At 31.9% G+C, this 21,906-nt stretch overlaps 1 protein-coding gene and 1 non-coding gene across 2 annotated transcripts; one reads left to right on the forward strand and one right to left on the reverse strand.

The window, feature by feature from the left end:
• Positions 1 to 7,178: 7,178 nt before the first annotated feature.
• Positions 7,179 to 7,250, reverse strand: TRNAP-UGG (transfer RNA proline (anticodon UGG)). Its single transcript has one exon. It is a non-coding gene; the product is annotated as a tRNA-Pro (tRNA).
• A 112-nt stretch (positions 7,251 to 7,362) lies between these two features.
• On the forward strand, positions 7,363 to 11,383 carry LOC145634558 (uncharacterized). The gene is made up of 6 exons (XM_081685980.1): positions 7,363 to 7,542; positions 7,666 to 7,740; positions 8,661 to 8,788; positions 9,332 to 9,827; positions 10,890 to 11,003; positions 11,086 to 11,383. The coding sequence occupies exons 1-6, from the start codon at positions 7,456 to 7,458 to the stop codon at positions 11,140 to 11,142; spliced, it is 957 nt and encodes a 318-aa protein (XP_081542106.1). The 5' UTR covers positions 7,363 to 7,455; the 3' UTR covers positions 11,143 to 11,383.
• The last annotated feature ends 10,523 nt before the right edge of the window (positions 11,384 to 21,906 follow it).

Raw genomic sequence — 21,906 nt, forward strand, 5'->3', positions numbered from 1 at the left:
AACAAAAATGCAATGTCTCATATGCAAACTTTTTAGCATTACATTTAGAACAATAATGTGGCAGAACTAATTTTGCAGGACCAATATGCAATCGTAACCCAATCGTAGCTGCTGGAATTTCTACAAAACAAATAGTGCATTAATATACTAATATCATTCACGAACATGAAATAGAACTTTTTTGTGTAGTCTACAAAATGAATAGAATAGTTAATACCAATATTCCGAATAGGGTGTCGACTCTGTGTCTGCCTAGCCATCGTAGTCCTAGTAATAAAATGCAAAACAGTCATTTTTTTTTTTTAAAAAAAAAAAAACAAGACAAGATTCATTTGATTGCTGTTCATAAGAAGGAGCTCAACATTAACTTGCCACTGCATTATATTATAAATACCTCACAGGTTGCGACTGAGATCCCATTCCAATAACTTCGCTTCGTCTGCTTACTCGTGTTGTACGCCTAGTTACTCTGACATTGTGAGTAGTAACCTCTGACTCAATTCTCATGTTGAGCTCATCTACATCACTCAAAGCAGTCTATTCATAATCAACATCCATTTCAACATATCCATGAATAAATCTGAAAGTTTAAACTACCTGAAGTATTCACACGTGAAAGATTTGGACGCCTACGTTTGTTAGGCCTACTTTAGCAGGTAGTAGAGAGTTAGAAAAGTACTTATAACATTATAACACTATCAATACTATAAACCACAACTTTTGAAAAGTCTGTATATACCTCAAACTACTATTCTGTGTATTCAGCAACTCAGTTCCAGAATCAGGTTTTGCCACAGCTGCATTTATAACTATATCTTTAGTATCTCAGTCTATTTAGCAATTAATAGTATGTAGAGAATAACTAAAACTTTTAACAATCTTCAATACTATTATTCTACCATTACAATTCGCTGCCTCTTGAGCAGCACTTTGCCTACGCAATCTGCCAGTCCTACTGGTTTGTGCACTGTCATTATAAACACTATATGAAACAAATTCAAATATATATACACACTACAAAAGCAATCAATTGAAGTAGGCAACATTAAAACAAACATTCTTTTAAAAACAGACAAAACTTATTTGATTACTATTCAAGAGAAGAAACTCCACATTAACTTGGCACTACATCATACTATAAATACCTCACAGATTGCGATTGAGTCCCCATTTGAATTATCCTGCTTCGTCTGCTTACTCGTGTTGTAAGCCTAGTTACTCTATCATTGTAAGGGGTAACCTCTGCTTCAATTGCCATGTTAACCTCATCTCTCAAAGTATTATTTTGTGTATTCAGCAATTCAGTTCCAGAACCAGGAACTGTCGTAGCTGGATTGATAATAATTATATCTTTAGTATTTCAGTCTATTTGGCAATTAATAATATGTAGGGAATAAATAAAATTTTTAACTCTCTTCAATACTATTATTCTACCATTGGGATTTGCTGCTTCTTGAACAGCACTTTGCTTACGCAATATACCAGTCCTGTTTGTTCATGTACTATCATTGTAAACACTTAATGAAACAAATCTAAATAAATATACACAATGCATAAGCAATCAATTGAAATAGGCAACTTTAAAACAAACTGCATATAGTAAGCACCTGATAATATTTGACTGCGATATGACTGCTATTACATGCCGACGTCTAACTGTATTTGGTAAAGACCTTGACATGAAGCTCATATTAAAACATATTCATAATATCACATATTGAGCTATTAATCAAAGCAATAGTACCATAAATAAGGGTCTAATAAATAAATCATTGTAGCTATAACAATAGCACAAAAGTTATATTATATTATCTAAATAACAACGAAATTTGTTCGACATAAATTTAGAATAACCATATATATATATTCAAAAGTGTTTCATACAACCACATAGATGTAAACATAATTTATGATACATCATGAAAATTGGTATATAATTAAACATTCTTAACTACATATTACAAAGCTTTAATCCAAAAAGATACATAACATAAGATAGTTGATATACAACTACATCAGACATAATGTATTTTGCTAACTAAAATTCTAGACCTATACAAATTTAATTCTTTTTGCTGCTACAGAGGAAATGCTAGTTTCAGACTTGGGTACACCCGAAGTCCCTGATAGCCTTTTCAAAACTAAAAGAGCAGGAGTGCTTGGAGCAGGAACAATCACAACAGCTTCAGAAATCCTTAGATAGAGTAGATGGACTTTCTGCAGCTAAGAAAGGTAACGGTTGTGCATTATATTTATGCCCTTTCTTTCGCTCTTCTACTGCTAAACAACTTTCCCTTTCTAGAGAACATAAAACTCCTCTAAAACTTGCACATCCATAGTTTGCATCCACAATATCCAAATTATATAACTGCATAATATAATAAATTGTTTTCTTAGCAACCATTTGTACAGACTCATTGCTATCCACACACAATTCACTGAATATACACTCCATCCCACTGGTGACATAAGCAGAAGTGACTATAAGCCAAGATATATAACCCTGCCTTTCTGAATACAATGTTTCTAAACCAGTTACAAGAACACCAGTTTGCCTAATGACTTTAGGAAGAAAGGCCACAAAATCAAGTGCAACATGTAGAACATCACCTACAATCTTCTTACTATAATTATTTGTTCCATTACGACATTCTACAGTTTTGCGTTTTAGCCTATACAACTTTCCACACAAGTCATACATTCGCATTCTATCCATTGTGAAATCACTAACACACACACCATATTTCTTAATTAAAAAGGACATTGCTCTCTGAGCTGCATTCTCTTTAGATTCCTCAATGGTAACTGCTTCTCCATCAAACCAGAAAATACCACGCTCACCCTCAGTTCTTATATACACACATGAACTACACTTAACTGGATCACAGAATAAGTAGGCCTAGGGAAGTCAAGACAATCAGTGATCTGAACCAATAGTGGCTGGAAAGGGATAGAAATTTTTTCGCGTGAAGAAGATGAAGAAGCCATAACCTGAAAATGCCACATTTCTATAATTTAAGAAACTGACCTTATGAATATAAACAATATTCATGATAAAAACATACACACACATAACGACAAAAGTGAGTATTAACTTCACTAATAACCAGAACAATACATAATCTAAAAGTAATAGATAAAATGAAGCTACTATGTTTCAATTTACAACTCAAACATATACATGTAATCCAAGTTACAAAGAAAGCAGTGCATGACTTTTAATATTAATATACTATTTCAATTTAGCTATTTGAAAGTTTAGATGACAAAAGGCCAAATATACTCTCAAGAAAAGGTTCTGATTCAAAGAACCTGTTTCCAAAGCTGTGATCAAGTTATCATATTTCAGGATTTCCCAATGCTAATCAATCCCTACTCCATAACTCACGTTATTCAAATCCCCTTCTATTTCCACCCGCACCAGCCTACCTACATAATTTTCCCTAAAGACCACCAATCCTCTAGCCAACCGTGACAACCTCTTTTGCTCCTTTACTCGAAACTTTACAAAGTTCTTTCGAAAGAGAAGTACTCCAAGGATGAAGTTCAAAACACTTGATTACTAATCCTTGGAATAATTCTGATTCCAGAGAACAGTGTAAAGCTTAGAGTGAATCGGCAAAAGAGTTTGTCACTGTTAGCTGGACAATAATTGATCAACAAGGATAATCAAATAGTAAGACTGGTAAAAGTCAAAAAAAAGGAAATTAAAAGAACTTGAATAATAGAGTACCAAGAGACAATGAAAAGCAAACCACATGAAAATAAAAACCTAAACACTTTTATGGCACTTAATCTTTTAAGAATCAAATGCATTGCATTTTTTTAAACTTGGAAGAAGCCATCATGATGTGAACAACATTCTAATATCAATCTGAAACATCAAATGATTGATTCAGATAAATAAATGGCTTACTTGCAGCCTAATATTGCAATAGTTAATTTCTCAATATTTCCCCTACTCAATTTATTTTGTTTGTTATATTATGACAGGATTTCCCAATGCTAATCAATCCCTACTCCATAACCCACTTTATTCAAATTTCCTTTTATTCTCACTCGCACCAACCCACCTAAATAATTTTCCCTACAGAGCAATTATCCTCTAGCCAACACTGACAGCCTCTTTTGCTCCTTTACTCAAAACTTTGCACAGTTCTTTTGAACAAGATTACTTCAAGGATGAAGTTTAAAACATTCGATTACTAATCCTTGGAGTATTTCTCATTTTAAAGAATAGTCTAAAGCTTTAAATTAAATGGCAAAAGAGTATGTCACTGTTAGCTACACAACAATTGCTCAATAGGGATAACCAAATAACTAGACTGGTAAGAGTCAAAAACAACAAGGAAATTGGAACAACCTGAATAATGGAGTAGCAAGAGACAAAGAATAGAAAACCACATGTGAAGCTTAAAATCACAACCTAAACAAAGGAAATTAAAACAACCTAAACAATGGAATAAGAAGAGACAAAGAATGGAAAACCACATGAAGCAAAAAAACTCAAACACTATTAACCCACCATCAAAGCTATATCTTATCTTAAACCAAACACATCTACTGAAAATAATAAGAGAGTATAAAAGCCACTACTATTTCTTACAATTAATCACTATTACTAAAACTACAAGCACAAATAAATACATCTAATGCAATGAACGATGAAGCCAAAAATTTAACCACACAAAAACCAGAAACAATCTCAATATACATAGCACAAAAACTTACCAAAAGAAGTACTTCAACCACAACAATAATCACTATAATAACTTCCAAAGGATGAACAAACCTAGTAAAACCACAAAGCAATCGAAAGGAAATTAACAAAAAATACAGAACAACTGGAGGATTCACCAGAAATAGAAGGAAATCAGAAAAACCAATAAATGATACCTTTTTACGGTTCATGCAAACAAAGAGCTCTATCAAAATATAAACTGCTGAAATGCTTTGAGTGCAGTATATAACAAGACTTATGCATGTATGTATTTTAAGTTAACCTAAAACCACAAGCAACATAAAGTACAACTCACCAAAGCTACTTTTTCAAGAATTCCTAATTTGACAAATCTAAGGAATATTTTAATATTACTATATTTGCACTTATAATATTAAATCTCTTACAAAAATATTTAGATACAATATAGTAATATACAATCAAACAATCAATATTAGAGTATAGTCAATTACAACTTTAAAACCAAAAGCTTACACACATGCAAAATTAATACTGATCATCACTTCTATCTATATCACTCGTGTAATATCCAAATTAATAATTAAACATTATTAGTCTCTCACTCATTAACAAAAGGGGAAAAAACAATAAATAAATTATTACAGATAAAAACAAAATTAATAACTCCTACTAATCCAAAATAATTACAAAATATAATTCATTAACCAAAAATAATTACTCCCAAAAATGAAAAAACGACATTTAAAAAAAATTACACCCATAATTAAATACACCCACAATAAAAGAACACAAAATAAATTAATTACACCCACAATTACAACCACAATAAAAAAATACGAAATAAATTTATCCCATAATTAATTGATCAACATTTATTAAATTATTACAGATAAAAACAAAATTAATAACTCCTACTAATCCAAAATAATTACAAAATATAATTCATTAACCAAAAATAATTACTCCCAAAAATGAAAAAACGACATTTAAAAAAAAAATTACACCCATAATTAAATACACCCACAATAAAAGAACACAAAATAAATTAATTACACCCACAATTACAACCACAATTAAAAAAAACAAAATAAATTTATCCCATAATTAATTGATCGACATTTATTAATATTAATATTAATAAAAGCAAAAAACACAACAATAAAAGCACAATGATTGCTCCCATAATCAATTCAATCAAATCAAGCAAAAAACACACAACAAAAAGGATGATCCGAAATGGAAAAAAAAAATAAAACAAAAAGAATAATAACAGAGAAAGACAACAAAGATAAAGTAATATGGAGAGAGAATAGAAGAAAGAGACAAAAAGAAGAAACAGAAAAGAAAAGAAGGAAGAAGCACGTGACAAGGGCAGAAATGACAATCCACTGTTCCAAAGCTACAGTAAACCGCGCTACTGTTCCTAAGCTACAGTAGCAAACTCCTCACATTTATAGAAAGGGTTTGGATAATATTAATAAAAGCAAAAAACACAACAATAAAAGCACAATGATTGCTCCCATAATCAATTCAACCAAATCAAGCAAAAAACACACAACAAAAAGGATGATCCGAAATGGAAAAAAAAATAAAACAAAAAAACAAAAAGAATAATAACAGAGAAAGACAACAAAGATAAAGTAATATGGAGAGAGAATAGAAGAAAGAGACAAAAAGAAGAAACAGAAAAGAAAAGAAGGAAAAAGCACGTGACAAGGGCAGAAATGACAATCCACTGTTCCTAAGCTACAGTAAACCGCGCTACTGTTCCTAAGCTACAGTAGCAAACTCCTCACATTTATAGAAAGGGATTGGATAACATTTCTTGCCCTTCTTTGATCTTTTCCAAAACTTCAATATGGGAATGTGGGTTTTTAGAACCTCTAATAACATTAGTGTTCTCTTATATATCTCTAATTCTACTATACTCATTATGTTTTTTCGATGTGGTACAAGTTGTGTAACATCATATAAATATTTTTATAGTTTGTACAATTATACACATTTACTGATATACATACCATCAACAGTCTAATATTAGTAATATACATAACATTTTATTAATTATACAATCTAAATTTGCTTTATTTTCTCATAGAATTGTAATACTTCGTAATTTAAGTAAAGTAATAGTGTGTTTTTAGTTTAATGTTCTTGTATATTAGAAATTAAATCGAGCTACTCGCGAGCTTTTCGAGTCGAGTAGTAAGTTGCTCGACTCGACTCATTAAGGTCCCAAATCGAGTTCGAGATCGAGCCAAGCTAACACGAGTTGAGTTTTGGTCGAGTCAAGCACATGTAGCTCGCGAACTAAATTGTCTCATAATCACACCTATAGGCCACATGGTGTGACCAATCACTTATAAGAATTTGTGAAATAATTAATAAGAACAAAGTTAAAAAGAAAAAAAGGTTTCAAAATTATAAAAGTTAAAAAGAAAAACAAAAGTCTACAAATTAAAATTTTATCAAAAATGGGGCGTTCCGAGAATCGAACTCGGGACCTCTCGCACCCAAAGCGAGAATCATACCACTAGACCAAACGCCCTTATTGTTGTAAAATATTTAACAATAACATATTTATATGTATTAAGTATTTAATTAGCTGTTTTCATCAATTGTTTGTGAAAAAACAAATAAAAATGGCTGAAAACTGCACCAAAAACCCTTCTTCCAAAACCAAAAACCCTAGAAATTAGAACTAAACCAAATCCCCATTTTCCCCCAATTTTTTGTAAACAAGAAAAATCAAAATGGTTTGGTTTCAATGTGAAGATTGTGGGGAAAATCTCAAGAAGCCTAAACTCCCTAATCATTTTCGCATGTGCTCTGCATATAAGGTTTATAAATCTCTCTCTCTCTTTTTTTTTTTTTTTTTGAATGTTTTTGTAATTTTTTCTGGAAATTTACTGTGATATTTTATTTGAAGTAATGGGTTTTTGACATTTGAATTTCTGGAACAGTTATCTTGCATCGATTGTGGGGAGGTGTTCGATCAGCAGCGTGTTCAATCTCACACTCAATGCATAACTGAAGCTGTATGATTTCATTACTGATATTTAGCAAATTTTATTTTTATTGTTTTGGTTATTTTAATGGGTATTTTCTATTAATTTTATTTTCAATGAAGATGGGAAAAAATGGTAGATTAATATTGGATTGAATTAATTTGCTGGAATTATAAATTGGGGTTGGTTTTTCTGCTTGCAATTGCATTAAAAATATGATGGTATTGGTTATTATACATAAGTTAGTATTTGTGATTTTTCGTCGACAAGGAGTTAAGGAGATGCAATGTATGGCTTGAATTACTCTCATTTTTCGGAAAGGGAATGATTGTGAAAGCGAAAACCAAAAACGAATTGCTTTTGTATGGTTTGAATTACTCTCATATTTCGGATTTCATTAGGAATAGAGAAATTGTTAGTGAGACGAAGTGACTTTAGACTGAGTTTAGGAGTCTTACATACCAAGAGTTATGTTCAAATTAATATTATTCCATGGATTATTTGAGTTCTATGTATATATTTTTATTTGGAGTTCTATATATTTTTATACCAAGAGTTATGGTCATTTTTTCCCCTTTGGAGGCATTCGATTAAAATTTTACTTATTCAAACAACTGATTTAAGGCATGCTCTTTAAAGGCTTTCTTTTACAGTGGTGCATTGCTAATGGAATGTGATTCATGGTTGAAAGTTTCTCTCTTGCCTTTTAATGGAATTATGGAGAATACATTGCCCTCATCTTGGCCTTGTTTGGTTTTTTACTTGTCAGCTTTTTGATTAATATTTGGCCTTTCCGAGTGTTAGAAATAATCTGTTTGGTTAATGAGTTATTAATTGGATTTGAAGCCATCATTTTGGAGATGTTTTATTTTTATAGCGTTCAATGCCGTGCTTAAGTTCTTTTTTATAGTTCAGGGTGGAAATTCATTTCAATACGTTGTGTTTTTCAGGAAAAGTATGGTCCAAAGGGTCAAGCAAAAGCTGCAACTGGTACACCTGCAAAGCCAAATAATGATAAGCCAAAGCCAGATGTTGATATAAATATTGGATTATCTAATCGATATCCATGGTTTTGCAGGTGCATCTTTTTTTAAAATATGTTTGTAGAGGCCTTCTCTATGCATGTGGATAAACCAATATTAATTATTAGTTATTTAAAGGCACCTGTTAGCTGAGCTATGATCTCAACTTTACCTTGATGGTTTTGCCACACAATGTTGATCTTATTGTCCTTTTATTTAGTGTTAAGACAAATGCTGCAAGGTCTTGCCCCAATTGTTTCGTCTCTCTTGTCCATAATATGAGACCAAAGTTCAGTTTAAGCATAACTGTGTGTACATAGTGATGAAGATGTTCAGTTTTTAAGTTGAGCTAACATCTTTTAATAATAATTATTATTATGGAGAGTATCAGTACCCTCAATTTTCCTTCTTGCTTTGTTGTTGGATCATCAAAATTCTTTGAAGATTGGCTTACACTCTTACGTTGATAATGAACTGAAGCTGTTGTCTGAAACTGTGATTTGGTTTTATATAAGGAACCTTTTCTCTTTTTCAAAACTTGCCGAATCAGTTTCTTTGGTACCATTATTTATTTATTAACGCTTACATTTGATATGTAGTCTTTGCAACACCAAAGCTACTAGCCAGCAGGCTTTGCTTTTGCATGCTGATGGAAAGAAGCACAGAGCTAAAGCCCGAGCCTTTACTGCAAAACAACAGCCTAATCCACCTGAGGAAGGGGCTGTAACCAATAAAGACTCTACAGAAAACACTCCCAAAACTGAAGTTCCAATTGACAAAAGTATAAAGGATTCAAATGAGGCCTTAGGAAATGATAATTCTTCAGCTGAAAATGGGAATGTTTCTGTGAAAAAGAGAAAAAAAGACGCATCTATTGACATGGAAAAATGTGCAAATGGAGCAGTTAATGGTTTTGTTACTCAAGAAGAAGCAGAGGAAGCACCTAAGAAGTCAAAGAAAGGCAGGAAAGACTCAGAGGTTAAAGGTACAGAAAAGAAGAAAGCCAAAAATGAAGCAAAGGAAGGTGAGGGAGGCACCACTGGTACTGGAAAAGAAATTAAGTGGAAGAAGCTGATATCTTCCGTGCTTAAATCTGTGAGTATCTGTTCTGCTTTCTTTTTGAATATTTCTATAAACATTTTCATATTGTGTATGGTTCATTGCTTTATTTTGAGACTAAGGCTTTGTCGTTGTTGCTGTTGTTTTATGGTTCATTGCTGAAAAAAAAGGCTATGTAGTAATTTCTAGCAGTGATTTTAAACTTTTACTCATATTCTGGATGCACAGTCATTGAGGATAAATAACTAAGGTATGCACTCATTGAGGGAAAAGATAGGAAATGATGGGAAGGAAAGAAGGACCGAAAGAAGTCAAATTTTAGAAATATTTGCAAAGAAATGCACCTATTGCACCAGAGTACCAGACCATCTTCCCCTACCTCTCCTTCCTCCCTTTTCATCCGTCCTTTTGATTTAAGGTCTTATTGTTAGAATGTTAGTTTGTTACTGGCTTTTGTATCAATTGTGGTCCTGGCTCCTAGGTATAACCATATTGGATATAATTTTCACTCTTCAGCTACCTACTTTAAGGTGATAAATTCAATTATGAGCCATACAAGTTTTGTGAACCTTTGTTCCATTTTGGCATTTGGCAATCCATGTATGAATTGATACTGACTTTTAAATTAAAGTATTTAGACAAAGTCTTGTCATGGCTATAGTCATCTCAATTAGGAGAAGTACAGTAATATTTGAATTCCAGGGTGTCACAATAAGCAAGTAAAGTTGGTAAAACTTGGAGAGTATTTCATATGAAATATTAGACGAATAGATGATTAATTTCCCGGTAGCTTTGTGAAACTACTGAGTCTGAATTTTAGGATGCTTTAAGATAAAGCAAAGATACAGGATCTTTTGAGTCCAGCCTCTCCCTTGACTCTTCTATTTATTCATAAATGTTAAATTATGCTTCACTATGTCCAAATAAAGTGTTTTCCATCATTGATCTAATCAGGTCACTTTTAGATCCCATCCTGAATATCATTGGATAATGTTGAGTACTGTGATCTTTGGGTAGTAGATATCATGTTATATTTTTACCTTTGTGGCTGTACTGGTGTCACGATGTTTGAACTATAATTTTCTGTACTGGGAACAGGCTCCAGATGGAGCTCTGAAGATGAAGAAACTTCCAAAACTGGTGTCGAAAAGCCTCCAGGAGTCTGGCATTTCAGTGAACGATATTGAATTTAGAACTACCCTTGAAGAGAAGGTGAGATCATAAGATCTTTTAACAAGTCTTCTTATGGTAGAGAAGCTGTCAACAATCTAATACAAGTAGTTTTATCCTGCAGGTTAATTCAAGCTCAAAATTTGTAGTTGATGGCAAGTATGTAAGATTGGCAGTTTAACAGTCGATGTTAATTATTGGAGCGATACATAAACTGGAGAAAACAGTAGACTTTCACCCAGAAACCTGGTATGCATTCATTGGATGAGTATTCTTTCTTCTGGAAGAAGCAATTCTAAGCAATTTTGTACTAGACTAGAATCTAAATTTTGTATTAATGACTACATTGAACACTGAGAAGTAATTGAAGATGTTATTCAACATATATTGTTAAGATCATGTTTTTTGTTTGCCACGTTGAAGTACCTTTGTTGCTGTACTGGTTTGTTTCCTATGTACCGGGAACAATCTCCAGATAGAGTTCTAGAGATGAAATTACCAAAACTGGTTTTGAAAACTCTCCAGGAGTATAGCATCTCAGTGAACACTTGTGAATTTAAAACTAACTGCGAGGACAAGGTGAGATCATAAGATCGTTCAACAGGTCTACTTATAGTAATGAGCAAGCTGTCAACATTCAACTAGATTTTTATCCTGCAATTTAATTTGAGCTATAAGGGTCTGTTCACATTTATTGAGTTAAACTGAACTGAACTGATTGGAGCTGAACTGAACTGAACTGAACTGGTTGGAGCTGAACTGAACTGAATATTTTATGAGAGAGGGAAATTAGGAGCTTAACTGAACAGAAGTTAATGTGAACACGCCCTAAATCTATAGACTAAATTTGATGGCATGTAAGGTTGGTAGCTTAACATTCGATGTCTAGTATTGCAGAAATATATATCGTACTATGTTGCTAGAGTTCCCAAGTAATTCCACTAGACGTTGTTACCACCAATTAAGATTTGCTTCACTCTTGTTTTTCTCTTTGATGACTTTTGATGTTTTTGGTTGTGCTAGTAGAAATTGGGATGAGAAGTGTCAAGGTTTTCCCCCACAAAGTAATTTACCAAAATTTTGTTTTAATTTCAATCTTGCCTTTCTTAAGATTTTCTTGCTTTTGTTCTTCTTCTGAATATCACTAGTGTTCTTATTATAGATCAATGGGAAATGGGAATTTAGAGTCAAAATTTAAGAGTTCGACCCAAATATTTGCAATGGGACAAACAATTAGTGACGGATGGAATACCTTATGTTTAGTGTTTTTGTAGTGTTTTCTTTATTTTGTAGGACTTGGCGTATTTGGATGCATATTCCTGTCCTTATTGAAGCACCACAAGGAAGCTAAAACTTCGTAGAAGACAATTTGACTGACACATACATTTACTGAGATAATATTGACTATTTGTGTCTATATTTTTGTATTAGAATGTAAATCGTGACTAATACAAAGATATATCAATAACTATATACTAAAAGACACACCAGCAGTGACACGTGTCATTTTATGATGTGTCCTCAGTTTTTTTTATTTTTATTTTTTTTTAATAAATTTCAATTAAAGAATTAAATCTTATTTACAAAAATTCCATAACCTTACACAATATAATTACTTAAAATAAAAAAAAAATTGACGTATCTTTAACAAAAATATTTATATAGCTATAAAAAAAATTCTTAACATAAATTTGCTCATTTTCTACGTCTGTTAATATCTAACATATCTTTCGTAATCCTTTATTTTCCTCAAAATTTGTCAACTATATTTTTAGAAATTTTTTTGTTTATAAAAACTAATTATAATGATAGTTTTATAATGGTTATTGAAGATTACCGTGCATGGCACGGGAACTAACCTAGTTACATAATAATATGTGGTTTTTATAAATAAATCCTTAGTAAAAATCAAGTTAAGAATAGAAATTTAGAATATAAATAGTGCAAAAATCAAACTATTGCATTAAAAAAAAAAAAAAAAAAAAAAAAGTGTAATATAAAATATAATCCATGGGCTTTTTGGAAACTATATTATATGAGTACATAAAATTCAAATTGCGTGTGCTGGTGGAACTATGTATCATCATCTTATTGTAGATTAGTCTACCCATTTTCTTTTCAAATTTTAGTCAAGTCTATGTCCAGGCCTTAAAATATATCATATACTTGCTATTATTACTTCTACTATTTATTTTATTGTACCATGTAATTGATTTTTATTTTATCTAGACCCTGTTCACTTCACCTTAAAAAAAAAAGTAAAAATAATTTCAATTCAGTAGAAAAAAGCTCAATTCAGTAAAATTCAGTTATCTTAAAGAAGAATTATAATAGAAAATCTGTAAAAATAATTTTAGTTCAGCAAAAATAATTTCAGTTCAGTAAAATTAATTTAAGTCCAGTAAAATTAATTTAAGTCCAGTAAAAATAATTTAAGTTCAGCAAATATAATTTTGTTTCAGTAAAAATAATTTTAGTTCAGCAAAATTAATTTGAGTTCAGTGAATTTAGTTTCAGTTCAGTAAAAATAAGCTCAGTTCAGTAAAAATGAGCTCGGTTCAATAAAATTCAGTTATCTTAAAAAAGAATTATAATAGAAAATCTGTAAAAATATTTTCAGTTCAGTAAAAATAACTTCAGTTCGGCAAAAATAAGATGAAGTGAACGGGGCCTTATACTTATTGTTTATCATTTTGACTATAAAACTCATTAACTATTATGGTAATTATTATAAACATTTGATATTTTGAAATTTATACATTTATAAAAATAATCTCATAAATTATATTAAATTTCATGCATAATAATCTCATAATATTATCTCGAATTGCTTTATAAAAGAATTAGTCAAACTGGATTTTGAGCTGTGCAAGTCAATATGATAGTGCTTAAAATTGGATTAAGTAGAAATTTGAAAAAGCTAACAACAATATTTTGAGCTGTGCAAGTCAATATGATAGTGCTTAAACTTATAAAATTGTACTCCGTAAGATTGTAACATGTTCCATCCCACATTCCCACAGATAAATTAGACTTTCATCTCAAACTGCATGCCCCATTTTCTTGTACGTTTTGAATGTTTAGATTTACTTACTCTACTCCTTTAATGGTAAGGTTTATCTCTCCTTGTTAAACTTGTGTCTTGGCCCAAACTTATTTTATAAGTTTAAAACTCTTCGCTTATAATAAGACTAGGGGAGTCGCCCGTGTTATAATCCATGTTTATGCATGGTTGAGTTGTAATAGCTTGTCATGACACCCAAAACTTACTGGGTAGGTTTTTGAACACATATACTAAGAAGTAATTTGTTGATAATCATACCCTTGCATAGGTACAAAAATGTAACACTTGAAAATATATAAATACTATTCACTTTTTAGTTGTAAGTTTTTTATGGTGTAAAATGACTAAGAAGTAATCCGTCACTTTTAGTTGCAACACTTGAAAATATATACTTTTTTCATTTTTTTTTTTTTTTTAATAATTGATCTTTATTTTATTGACTTTTTTTGTTGGACAAAATAGTCATGTGAGATCTTATTAGATTCATTTCGATTAATATATATGTTTTTAATATTTAATCTTTAGATTATTTATATGTCTATAATTAGAGATACAAGAGACTGAAATTATGTATTGACAAACGTGAAAGTTAAAATGTTACAACTTAAAATTTAACAGAAAAACATTCAAAAGAAAAATGTCTAACTAGATGATTAGGTAATTAAATTCAGTGGGTTTGTGTGTGTGTTTGTTTTAAAGAAAATAGTAACAAAGTGGGTTATATCCAGACTATTCCCCCACCCTTTAAAGAGTATTATTTTCACGTTAAATAGTTTTGCCATTAAATTCAACAATTTTCTCCTCCTCCTCCTCCTCCTTTTCCTCTTCCTTTTCCTCTTCCTCTTCTTCATGTGGCTTAGCTTGTTAGGTGCTTTAATGGAGGACTCCTTCGCTTTAATGGAGGAGAAAAAGAGAGTAGGGAAGTAAAAGAGGAAGGAGAGAGAAAGAGGGGTTTAAAAGAGAGGAAAAGGTTGGAAGTTGAAAGGGAAGGAAGACTAAGGCTTTGTTTGGTTCAATATTAGTAAAGGAAAAGAAGAGAAAGGATGGGAAGGGAAAAGAAAGGAAAAGAAGGGAAAGGAAGGTGATTTTATTTTCCAATATTTGGTTGATGAATAGGAAATGAAGGGAAGAGAAAGGAAATTACTTTAATTTTTCTCTTTCCAGTCAAATTCCTCCGATTTTGGGAGGAAAGAAAAGCCAAAATTTTGTTAAGAGACTTTCCTCCCACTTCCCTTCCTTTCCTTTAGATTTTTATGTCATTTATTCAACCAAACATGGGAATTTGATTAAAACAATTTCCTTTCTTTTCTTTTCCATCCAAATTCCTTTAACCAAAAAAGACCTAAAGAAGCCTAGAGAAATAAATACGGAAGCATAAGAGTTAATATGACATAAAAGGGTATATGGGTAAATAAACATTTTTACGGGTAAAAAAGTCATCACACTATTCATAAGAGTTCTTTTGTACTTTTTATAAAGTAGGGAATTACAATTTGCCAACATCTAATTTTAACTATCAATATCTTCACTTTTTATTAATTAAATTATGTAAACATTAGTAAGGAGCATTATGAATAATACAAATTTGACTAAGGCCTTGTTCATTTCACCTTATTTCATAAAATAATATTCAACAAAAGTAATTTAAGTTCATTAAAAATAATACTACTTTCGTTTTTTTTTTTTTTTTTTTTGGTGACACTCGCACGTTTTGACTTTAGCACTATTCACACACTCCCCTTTGACCGTGTTTTGTGCTTTATATACATAATAAAAAAATATAGCCATATGAGATCTTGTTAGATTCGTCACAATATATATTTTCAACTTTTCATAATTTTTGCTTATCGGTTAGAGATATAAATGGTTGTAGTTGTGCATTGACAAACGTGACTAAAGAAACGTGTCAACTAAAAATAAACAGAGGAAGTAGTAAGTAGTAAAATTAAGTTCAGCAAAAAAAAAAAAAAAAAAAAAAAAAAAAGTTTGGTTAAATATAAATAGGTTTTAATAGAAAAAATTAGTAACGCTAAAGAACAAATATAATAAAGGTTTCGTAAAAATAAGTTATAATAGTTAAAATTGTTAGAGAACCAATTCAACCAAAAAGTTAAGGTGGTGGTTGAAGTCTAAGATCAGTTACGGAGTATATACTCTATCACTTCCCCTTATATGAGTGTTCATTGAACTTAAAGTGTAGATATAGCATGGGCCCCACCATACCTAGCGTTTGATATTCCACTTTGAAAGAAGGGGCGGCTGAGTTTTGATCCCGTAACCTTTGTGTCACACTGGCTCTTGATACCATGTTAAAGGACCATTCAATTCAATTAGAAGCTTAAGATTATGGTTGAAGTCCAAAATCGTTTATATACTCAATCAAAAATCAGTAACACTGATGAACAAATATAATAGGTATGTAATCAAAATAAACTTTAGGCCTTGTATATATGTTCCTTTCACCTTATTTTTATGAACTGAAATTACTTTTACTGAACTTTAGAAAATATTGGTTAATTTATTTTGACCAAAGAGTATTGCTTTAATGCCTCATCTTTAAAAAAAATAAATAAATAAATGTTAATCACCCTATAAGATACATAAAAATTCCAATATTACCCATCTCAAATCCCTATAAATAGCCCTAATTCATAACCACATTAGACACACAAAAAAAAACTCATAACAAAAACAAAACAAGAAAACAAAAAAAGAGTGAAAATGATGAAGACCATGAAGAGCTTAGTGATAATCATGGTGATCATGACCGCCTTGATGGTGGAAACATCACTCGCAGCCGGCGAATGCAGGCATGGAAGATGCCCAAGGGGGATGTGTTGTAGCCAGTATGGCTACTGTGGCCGCGGACCAGCATACTGTGGCCGCGTTGAGCAGCAGGCTGAAGCATACCCATTGAATGATGATGATGTTGCTCAAGTACAAAACACTCGTAAGTTTCATGATGCTCCTGTTGTTGGAGCTGGTGTACCATGATGCTCTAACTAATCATATATGGCCGACGAGTTTACGTATTACTTTCTACGTAAACTCCTCGTGCCTTTCTACTTGCTTATGTACGTGCTACTATAAATAAGCTCCTAGAGGGGTGTTTTATTTTCTATGTTACGAGTGAGCTAGTATTATCGAGTGACTTTGTACTTTGTAATCAAAAGCATGAATAAAAGTTATGTTATGTTGTTGTATATTATCGTACTTGTTTACTCTAAAGATCTTGATGTTGTTGCACACTTGCACGTATGTCATGCTCAGTGGTGGATCTTGGCTGAAAACATTAGAGGGACTGGAATTTAAATATTTTACCTCTTCCTTAAAAGTATCACTATGTCCAAAAATTTTATAAGTAAATATAGATTGTTTTAGTTCATCAACTAATTAATTACAATAATTTACGGGGGGCCAGGCTCCGAATGGCCCCGGTGGAAGGTCCCCCTCTAGTCATGCTATCGATCTAATAATAATCTCCAGGCTACATGATTTAAATTCTAATCTAAGCTAACTTTGTACTAGGCCGAATTATGAGATTATGAAAGTTTTGACAACATTGATGTATAAGGAAAGTGGAGATACTAATAAGCTTAAATGGCAATGAAGGAAATTTTCAAATACTCCCTCCGTTTGTAAATATTTGCTTCATTTCTATTTTTTGCACTATTCATTTGTCCTACTTTGACTAATGTTTGTGATTTATGCATAAGAAAAAATATAGTCTTGTGGGTACTTGTTAGAATCATCTTAATTAATAGATTATTAATTTTCAATTGTTAGAATTTATACTCATTGATAATTAAAAATATTAGTGATCAAATATTAACATCGGCATGCGTGTTCAAGAGAAATGGAGCAAGTATTTAAAAACAGAGGGAGTATCTCCATAACAACATTCTCATATCAGTATTGTAAAAACGCAAAACTTCTGGGGACTAGTTTGCAACTTTAATAATTTTCAAGCTAATAGCCAAATCATTGGAGGATAATTCTATAATTAGTTTGGCCATACAAATTAGCTTAGCTAAGCTAATTAGTTTAGAAATTAATTCTCTAATAAAATATTACTTATTCAAAAAATAAAGTTGAAAAAACTAAATGACAATTAGATTAACCATTATGGTATAAATTAACTAGAAGGAAGAATAGATTTGCAATCCTAGTTTGTATGACAAGCAAGTTTGACAATTAACTTGACATTGAAATTGCTCGCCTAAAAAACATTACTTAGCTTCTGCCACGCTCAAACCTGGAGTTTCTGTCAAGAATTCACTAGTAGCTAGATCACTTTGCATAATACCGGTTGATTTTAGGATGAAACATTATTAGGATTGTACGAAGTTAAACTCTCCTTAGTCCTTATACATAAGCTATGGTTTAATGCAACGAATAAATAAAGATTCACTAAACACCTTATAAGTTGAAACTACTACTCCCATTGTGATTTGGTTTTGGTGTGAAAACTCTTTTGAGCTACTTATTGAGCCTTTAGTGAAGTAACTGGATAATGATTTACCTTCATAAAATATCCAACACGGTAAAAAAAAAAAGTTACGGTTCCATATAGCTCTTAAATCCTTGCGACACTTATAAGTGGAAAGTAGTGTATTTTGTCTCAAGGATAAACTATTTAACCTCTTTACGAAGTAATAAAACGCATAAAAGTTTGATGATATACTCCTTTCATTGTCAATTTATCTTGAAATGAATTCACCGTAAAGTTAATACGTGTTCCAAACTCTCCTTCTTATTATCATGTCATTTCATCGTCTCTATAATTTGACATTGCACACGAATCTAGTTTGACTGACTTTTTGTATTGGTTTTTTTTTTTGTTGGCTGTTGGATTTTTTATTAGTCTAAAAACATGTTTGGTAAAATTGGTTGTTGGATGTTATTAGTGACTTAGGTAGCCAAAAGGCAAAAGCTACTCCAAGTAGCTTTTTCATTTTGGCTTAAAAGCTAGCTTTTCAACTGGTTGAAAAAGCCATTTACCAAACACAAATTTTGGATGTTTGATCAAATGAAAAAGCCAAAAACCAATCAAAAAGCCAATGAAAAATCATTTATCAAACAAGTTCATTATTGGGTCTCAACCATCAATTTAAACTTTTGGTTGAATTAATCCTTAACATGATATCAAAGCTGACGTGACACGGGTACAACATACAACCCACATTTTATTACAAACTAACTATATCAACTAAGCTTATCAGCCGCCTGCCACTTTTTATATGTACCAAATCCTGATGAGTTATTGCCAGATTTTAAAAATTATCCATGAGCTAAAGCACTATATTTTTCTATAAAGAAAAAGACTTCATCGAGAAAAAGACAAAAGTATGAACTTCGCTATGGATATAGAACTTGTTAGGGTAGAAAATTTTGTACTTGCACATACTAATGACTAATTTTCATCGAGCCTTATATAAGACCACGCCGGAGGAGTCTATTGCATACAAGCCCATTCAGGCTTCATCTTAAAACCAATCTGGACTTTTGTTTGGTTGTACAAAGAAAATGAAGGAAGTAGAAAATTACGAGAATTTAAAAATGACTGACTTGTTTGATTAAATAAAAAGTGTAAATGCGTGAATTGCAAATTCATGGGAGTTATAAGTTCTCACAAAACATGAGAAGTTAATTACCCAAACCCCCTAAGTAAGTTAAAATTACTATAATTTGCAACTTCCTTTATACTAACCAAACAAATTTAAGCAATTTCTAGGAATTGGATGTAGGAATTAATTCTTATGAAATACAAATTCCCATGGAAAGTAAATTCTCATACCAGATGAGCAACACCTTATATTGTGGCCAACCACACCCAGGTCATTAGTTGATGGTGTGACCACTTCACATATAAGCACTTTAATTGAGTATTTTTAGCGGTTAAGAGAATAATCAAATGGGTTTACTTTGACAAATGAGGAGTTAGTGTAATGGAAAAATTGGGTTGCTCTTGTATACAGGTGTATTTATTCTTTTAGTTATTAAAACAAAAGAATAGGGCCGGGGTTACTCAAATAAACAATTATAATTACTTATTTATTTATTTTAATTAATTGATGTTACTCGTATAATTAGAATTACTCTTATGGACATATCAAGTTATCTTTATATATGAATAATTAACATTAAATAAATTACTCTTTTAAACAAATACAGGTACATGTCAGATAATGTAAACTCCTTGATTAGAGTGATTTTCATTGATCAATATTTATAGGGTTACAATGAGAAACCTAATCATATTAGGTAACTATAAGATATGTACAGATATCAAAGATAATCTTGTACAAAATATATCCTAAACCTAGGATGAGAATATTCTATGGATATTCTCTATCACACCCCCGTAGTCGGAGCGGGAGAAAATCTGATGCTCAGACTAGATCTGAATCACGCATCGAGCGGTAAGGATAGTATGGTAACCCATGATCAAAAGAGAAGTAGTAGACATATGCTGGTGATGACGATTAGAAGCAACAGCCACGACCTACGTAGAGTAGAGATAAGTACTGCTAGGCCGGAGGAGAAGGAGAAGAGCCGCACACAGACCTGGGCTAAGTTGCAGATCCAGTGAAGAAGAAGCTAAGGGATCAAACCATCATCGGGAAGAAGACACTACACTACTGCGGGAAATCACAGTTGAAGAAAAAACAAATAAGATAGCATAAATCCCACACCACTTAACCACTAGTAAGTGTTTACCTCTAAAAAAAAATTGACCTACACAACAAGATAAATTCCACCAAATTAAAACAAGCTAAGTAGCGGTTGGACTTAGAGAATAACAAATTCCACCGCATGTACTTGTGATAATTAAAATTAACAATAAATTGAAAAGGTAAAAAATATAAGTGTTGTTAGTGCCAAAAATCCAACACTCCCTTTAAGTTATTGTAGTGTAGTTGAACAAGGCTCCTGCCAAGTAGAAGGGGTCAGGAGCAAGACTACAATGTAACTAAGGTGGTGGAGGCCAACAACGACATTGAGAAAAAAAAAGACAAACAAAGGGGTGGTTCGTCTTGTGGGTCTGGCTCATCCAAGACTATTATCAGTCATCGGATACGCTATGCAAGATTGCATTTCACTCACATATTAGGCTAAAGAAGGAAGACTATGAGTGAGCTAGGTGGCGTATTAGGTGGAGAACCTAGAGGTAGAGGTGGTGCACAAAGCTCCTATGTGTGGTGGGAATTAGTTGGAGCACAAGAGGGGTTGCCGGTGATGGTCAACCATCGTACTCCATAATTAAAACGCGGAAGCAAAAAAAGAAAATGTGTGTGTTTGCGGAAGCATAACAAATTTGTGTATATCCCGCCGGTGGGTTTAATTTTCTAACCCACCGGCAGGGTGAGAATTTTTGTATATGATCCCAAGATCTCACCTAAGCTGTGATACCATGTCAGATAATGTAAACTCCTTGATTAGAGTGATTTCCATTTATCAATATTTATAGGGTTACAATGAGAAACCTAATCATATTAGGTAACTATAAGATATGTACGTAAAGATATCAAAGATAATCTTGTACAAAATATATCCTAAACCTAGGATGAGAATATTCTATGGATATTCTCTATCAGTACACACCATGACTAGCCACTCATAAGCCTTGTTGATCTAGACAATTAGTAACTCTTTGTTATATTCTAACAATTGAACTTGGATATCCTTTATTTTTTCTTACTTTATTTTTTGAAAAATTGTCATCATTAATCCCAAATTTGTCTCGTCCGCCAATATTAATCCCAACTTTCGTTTATTCCCTATCACTCTCAACTTTATACCCTATTAATTTTTATCATCCTAAACCGGTCATCTAACTTGATGTAGCAGGTTACCTAGACATGTGCCCACACTGATGCG

This window comes from Chenopodium album, chromosome 6 (genome assembly GCF_948465745.1).
Source record: "Chenopodium album chromosome 6, dcCheAlbu1.1, whole genome shotgun sequence".
In the NCBI taxonomy this organism is placed as follows: domain Eukaryota; kingdom Viridiplantae; phylum Streptophyta; class Magnoliopsida; order Caryophyllales; family Amaranthaceae; genus Chenopodium; species Chenopodium album.

Excerpts from the sequence above, each read along its gene's own strand:
- LOC145634558 (XM_081685980.1), top strand. The coding sequence starts at position 7,456 with ATGGTTTGGTTTCAATGTGAAGATTGTGGGGAAAATCTCAAGAAGCCT. Across the intron at positions 7,741-8,660 it reads CTCAATGCATAACTGAAGCT|GAAAAGTATGGTCCAAAGGG; the intron begins GTATGATTTCAT and ends TGTGTTTTTCAG. Across the intron at positions 8,789-9,331 it reads CGATATCCATGGTTTTGCAG|TCTTTGCAACACCAAAGCTA; the intron begins GTGCATCTTTTT and ends TTTGATATGTAG.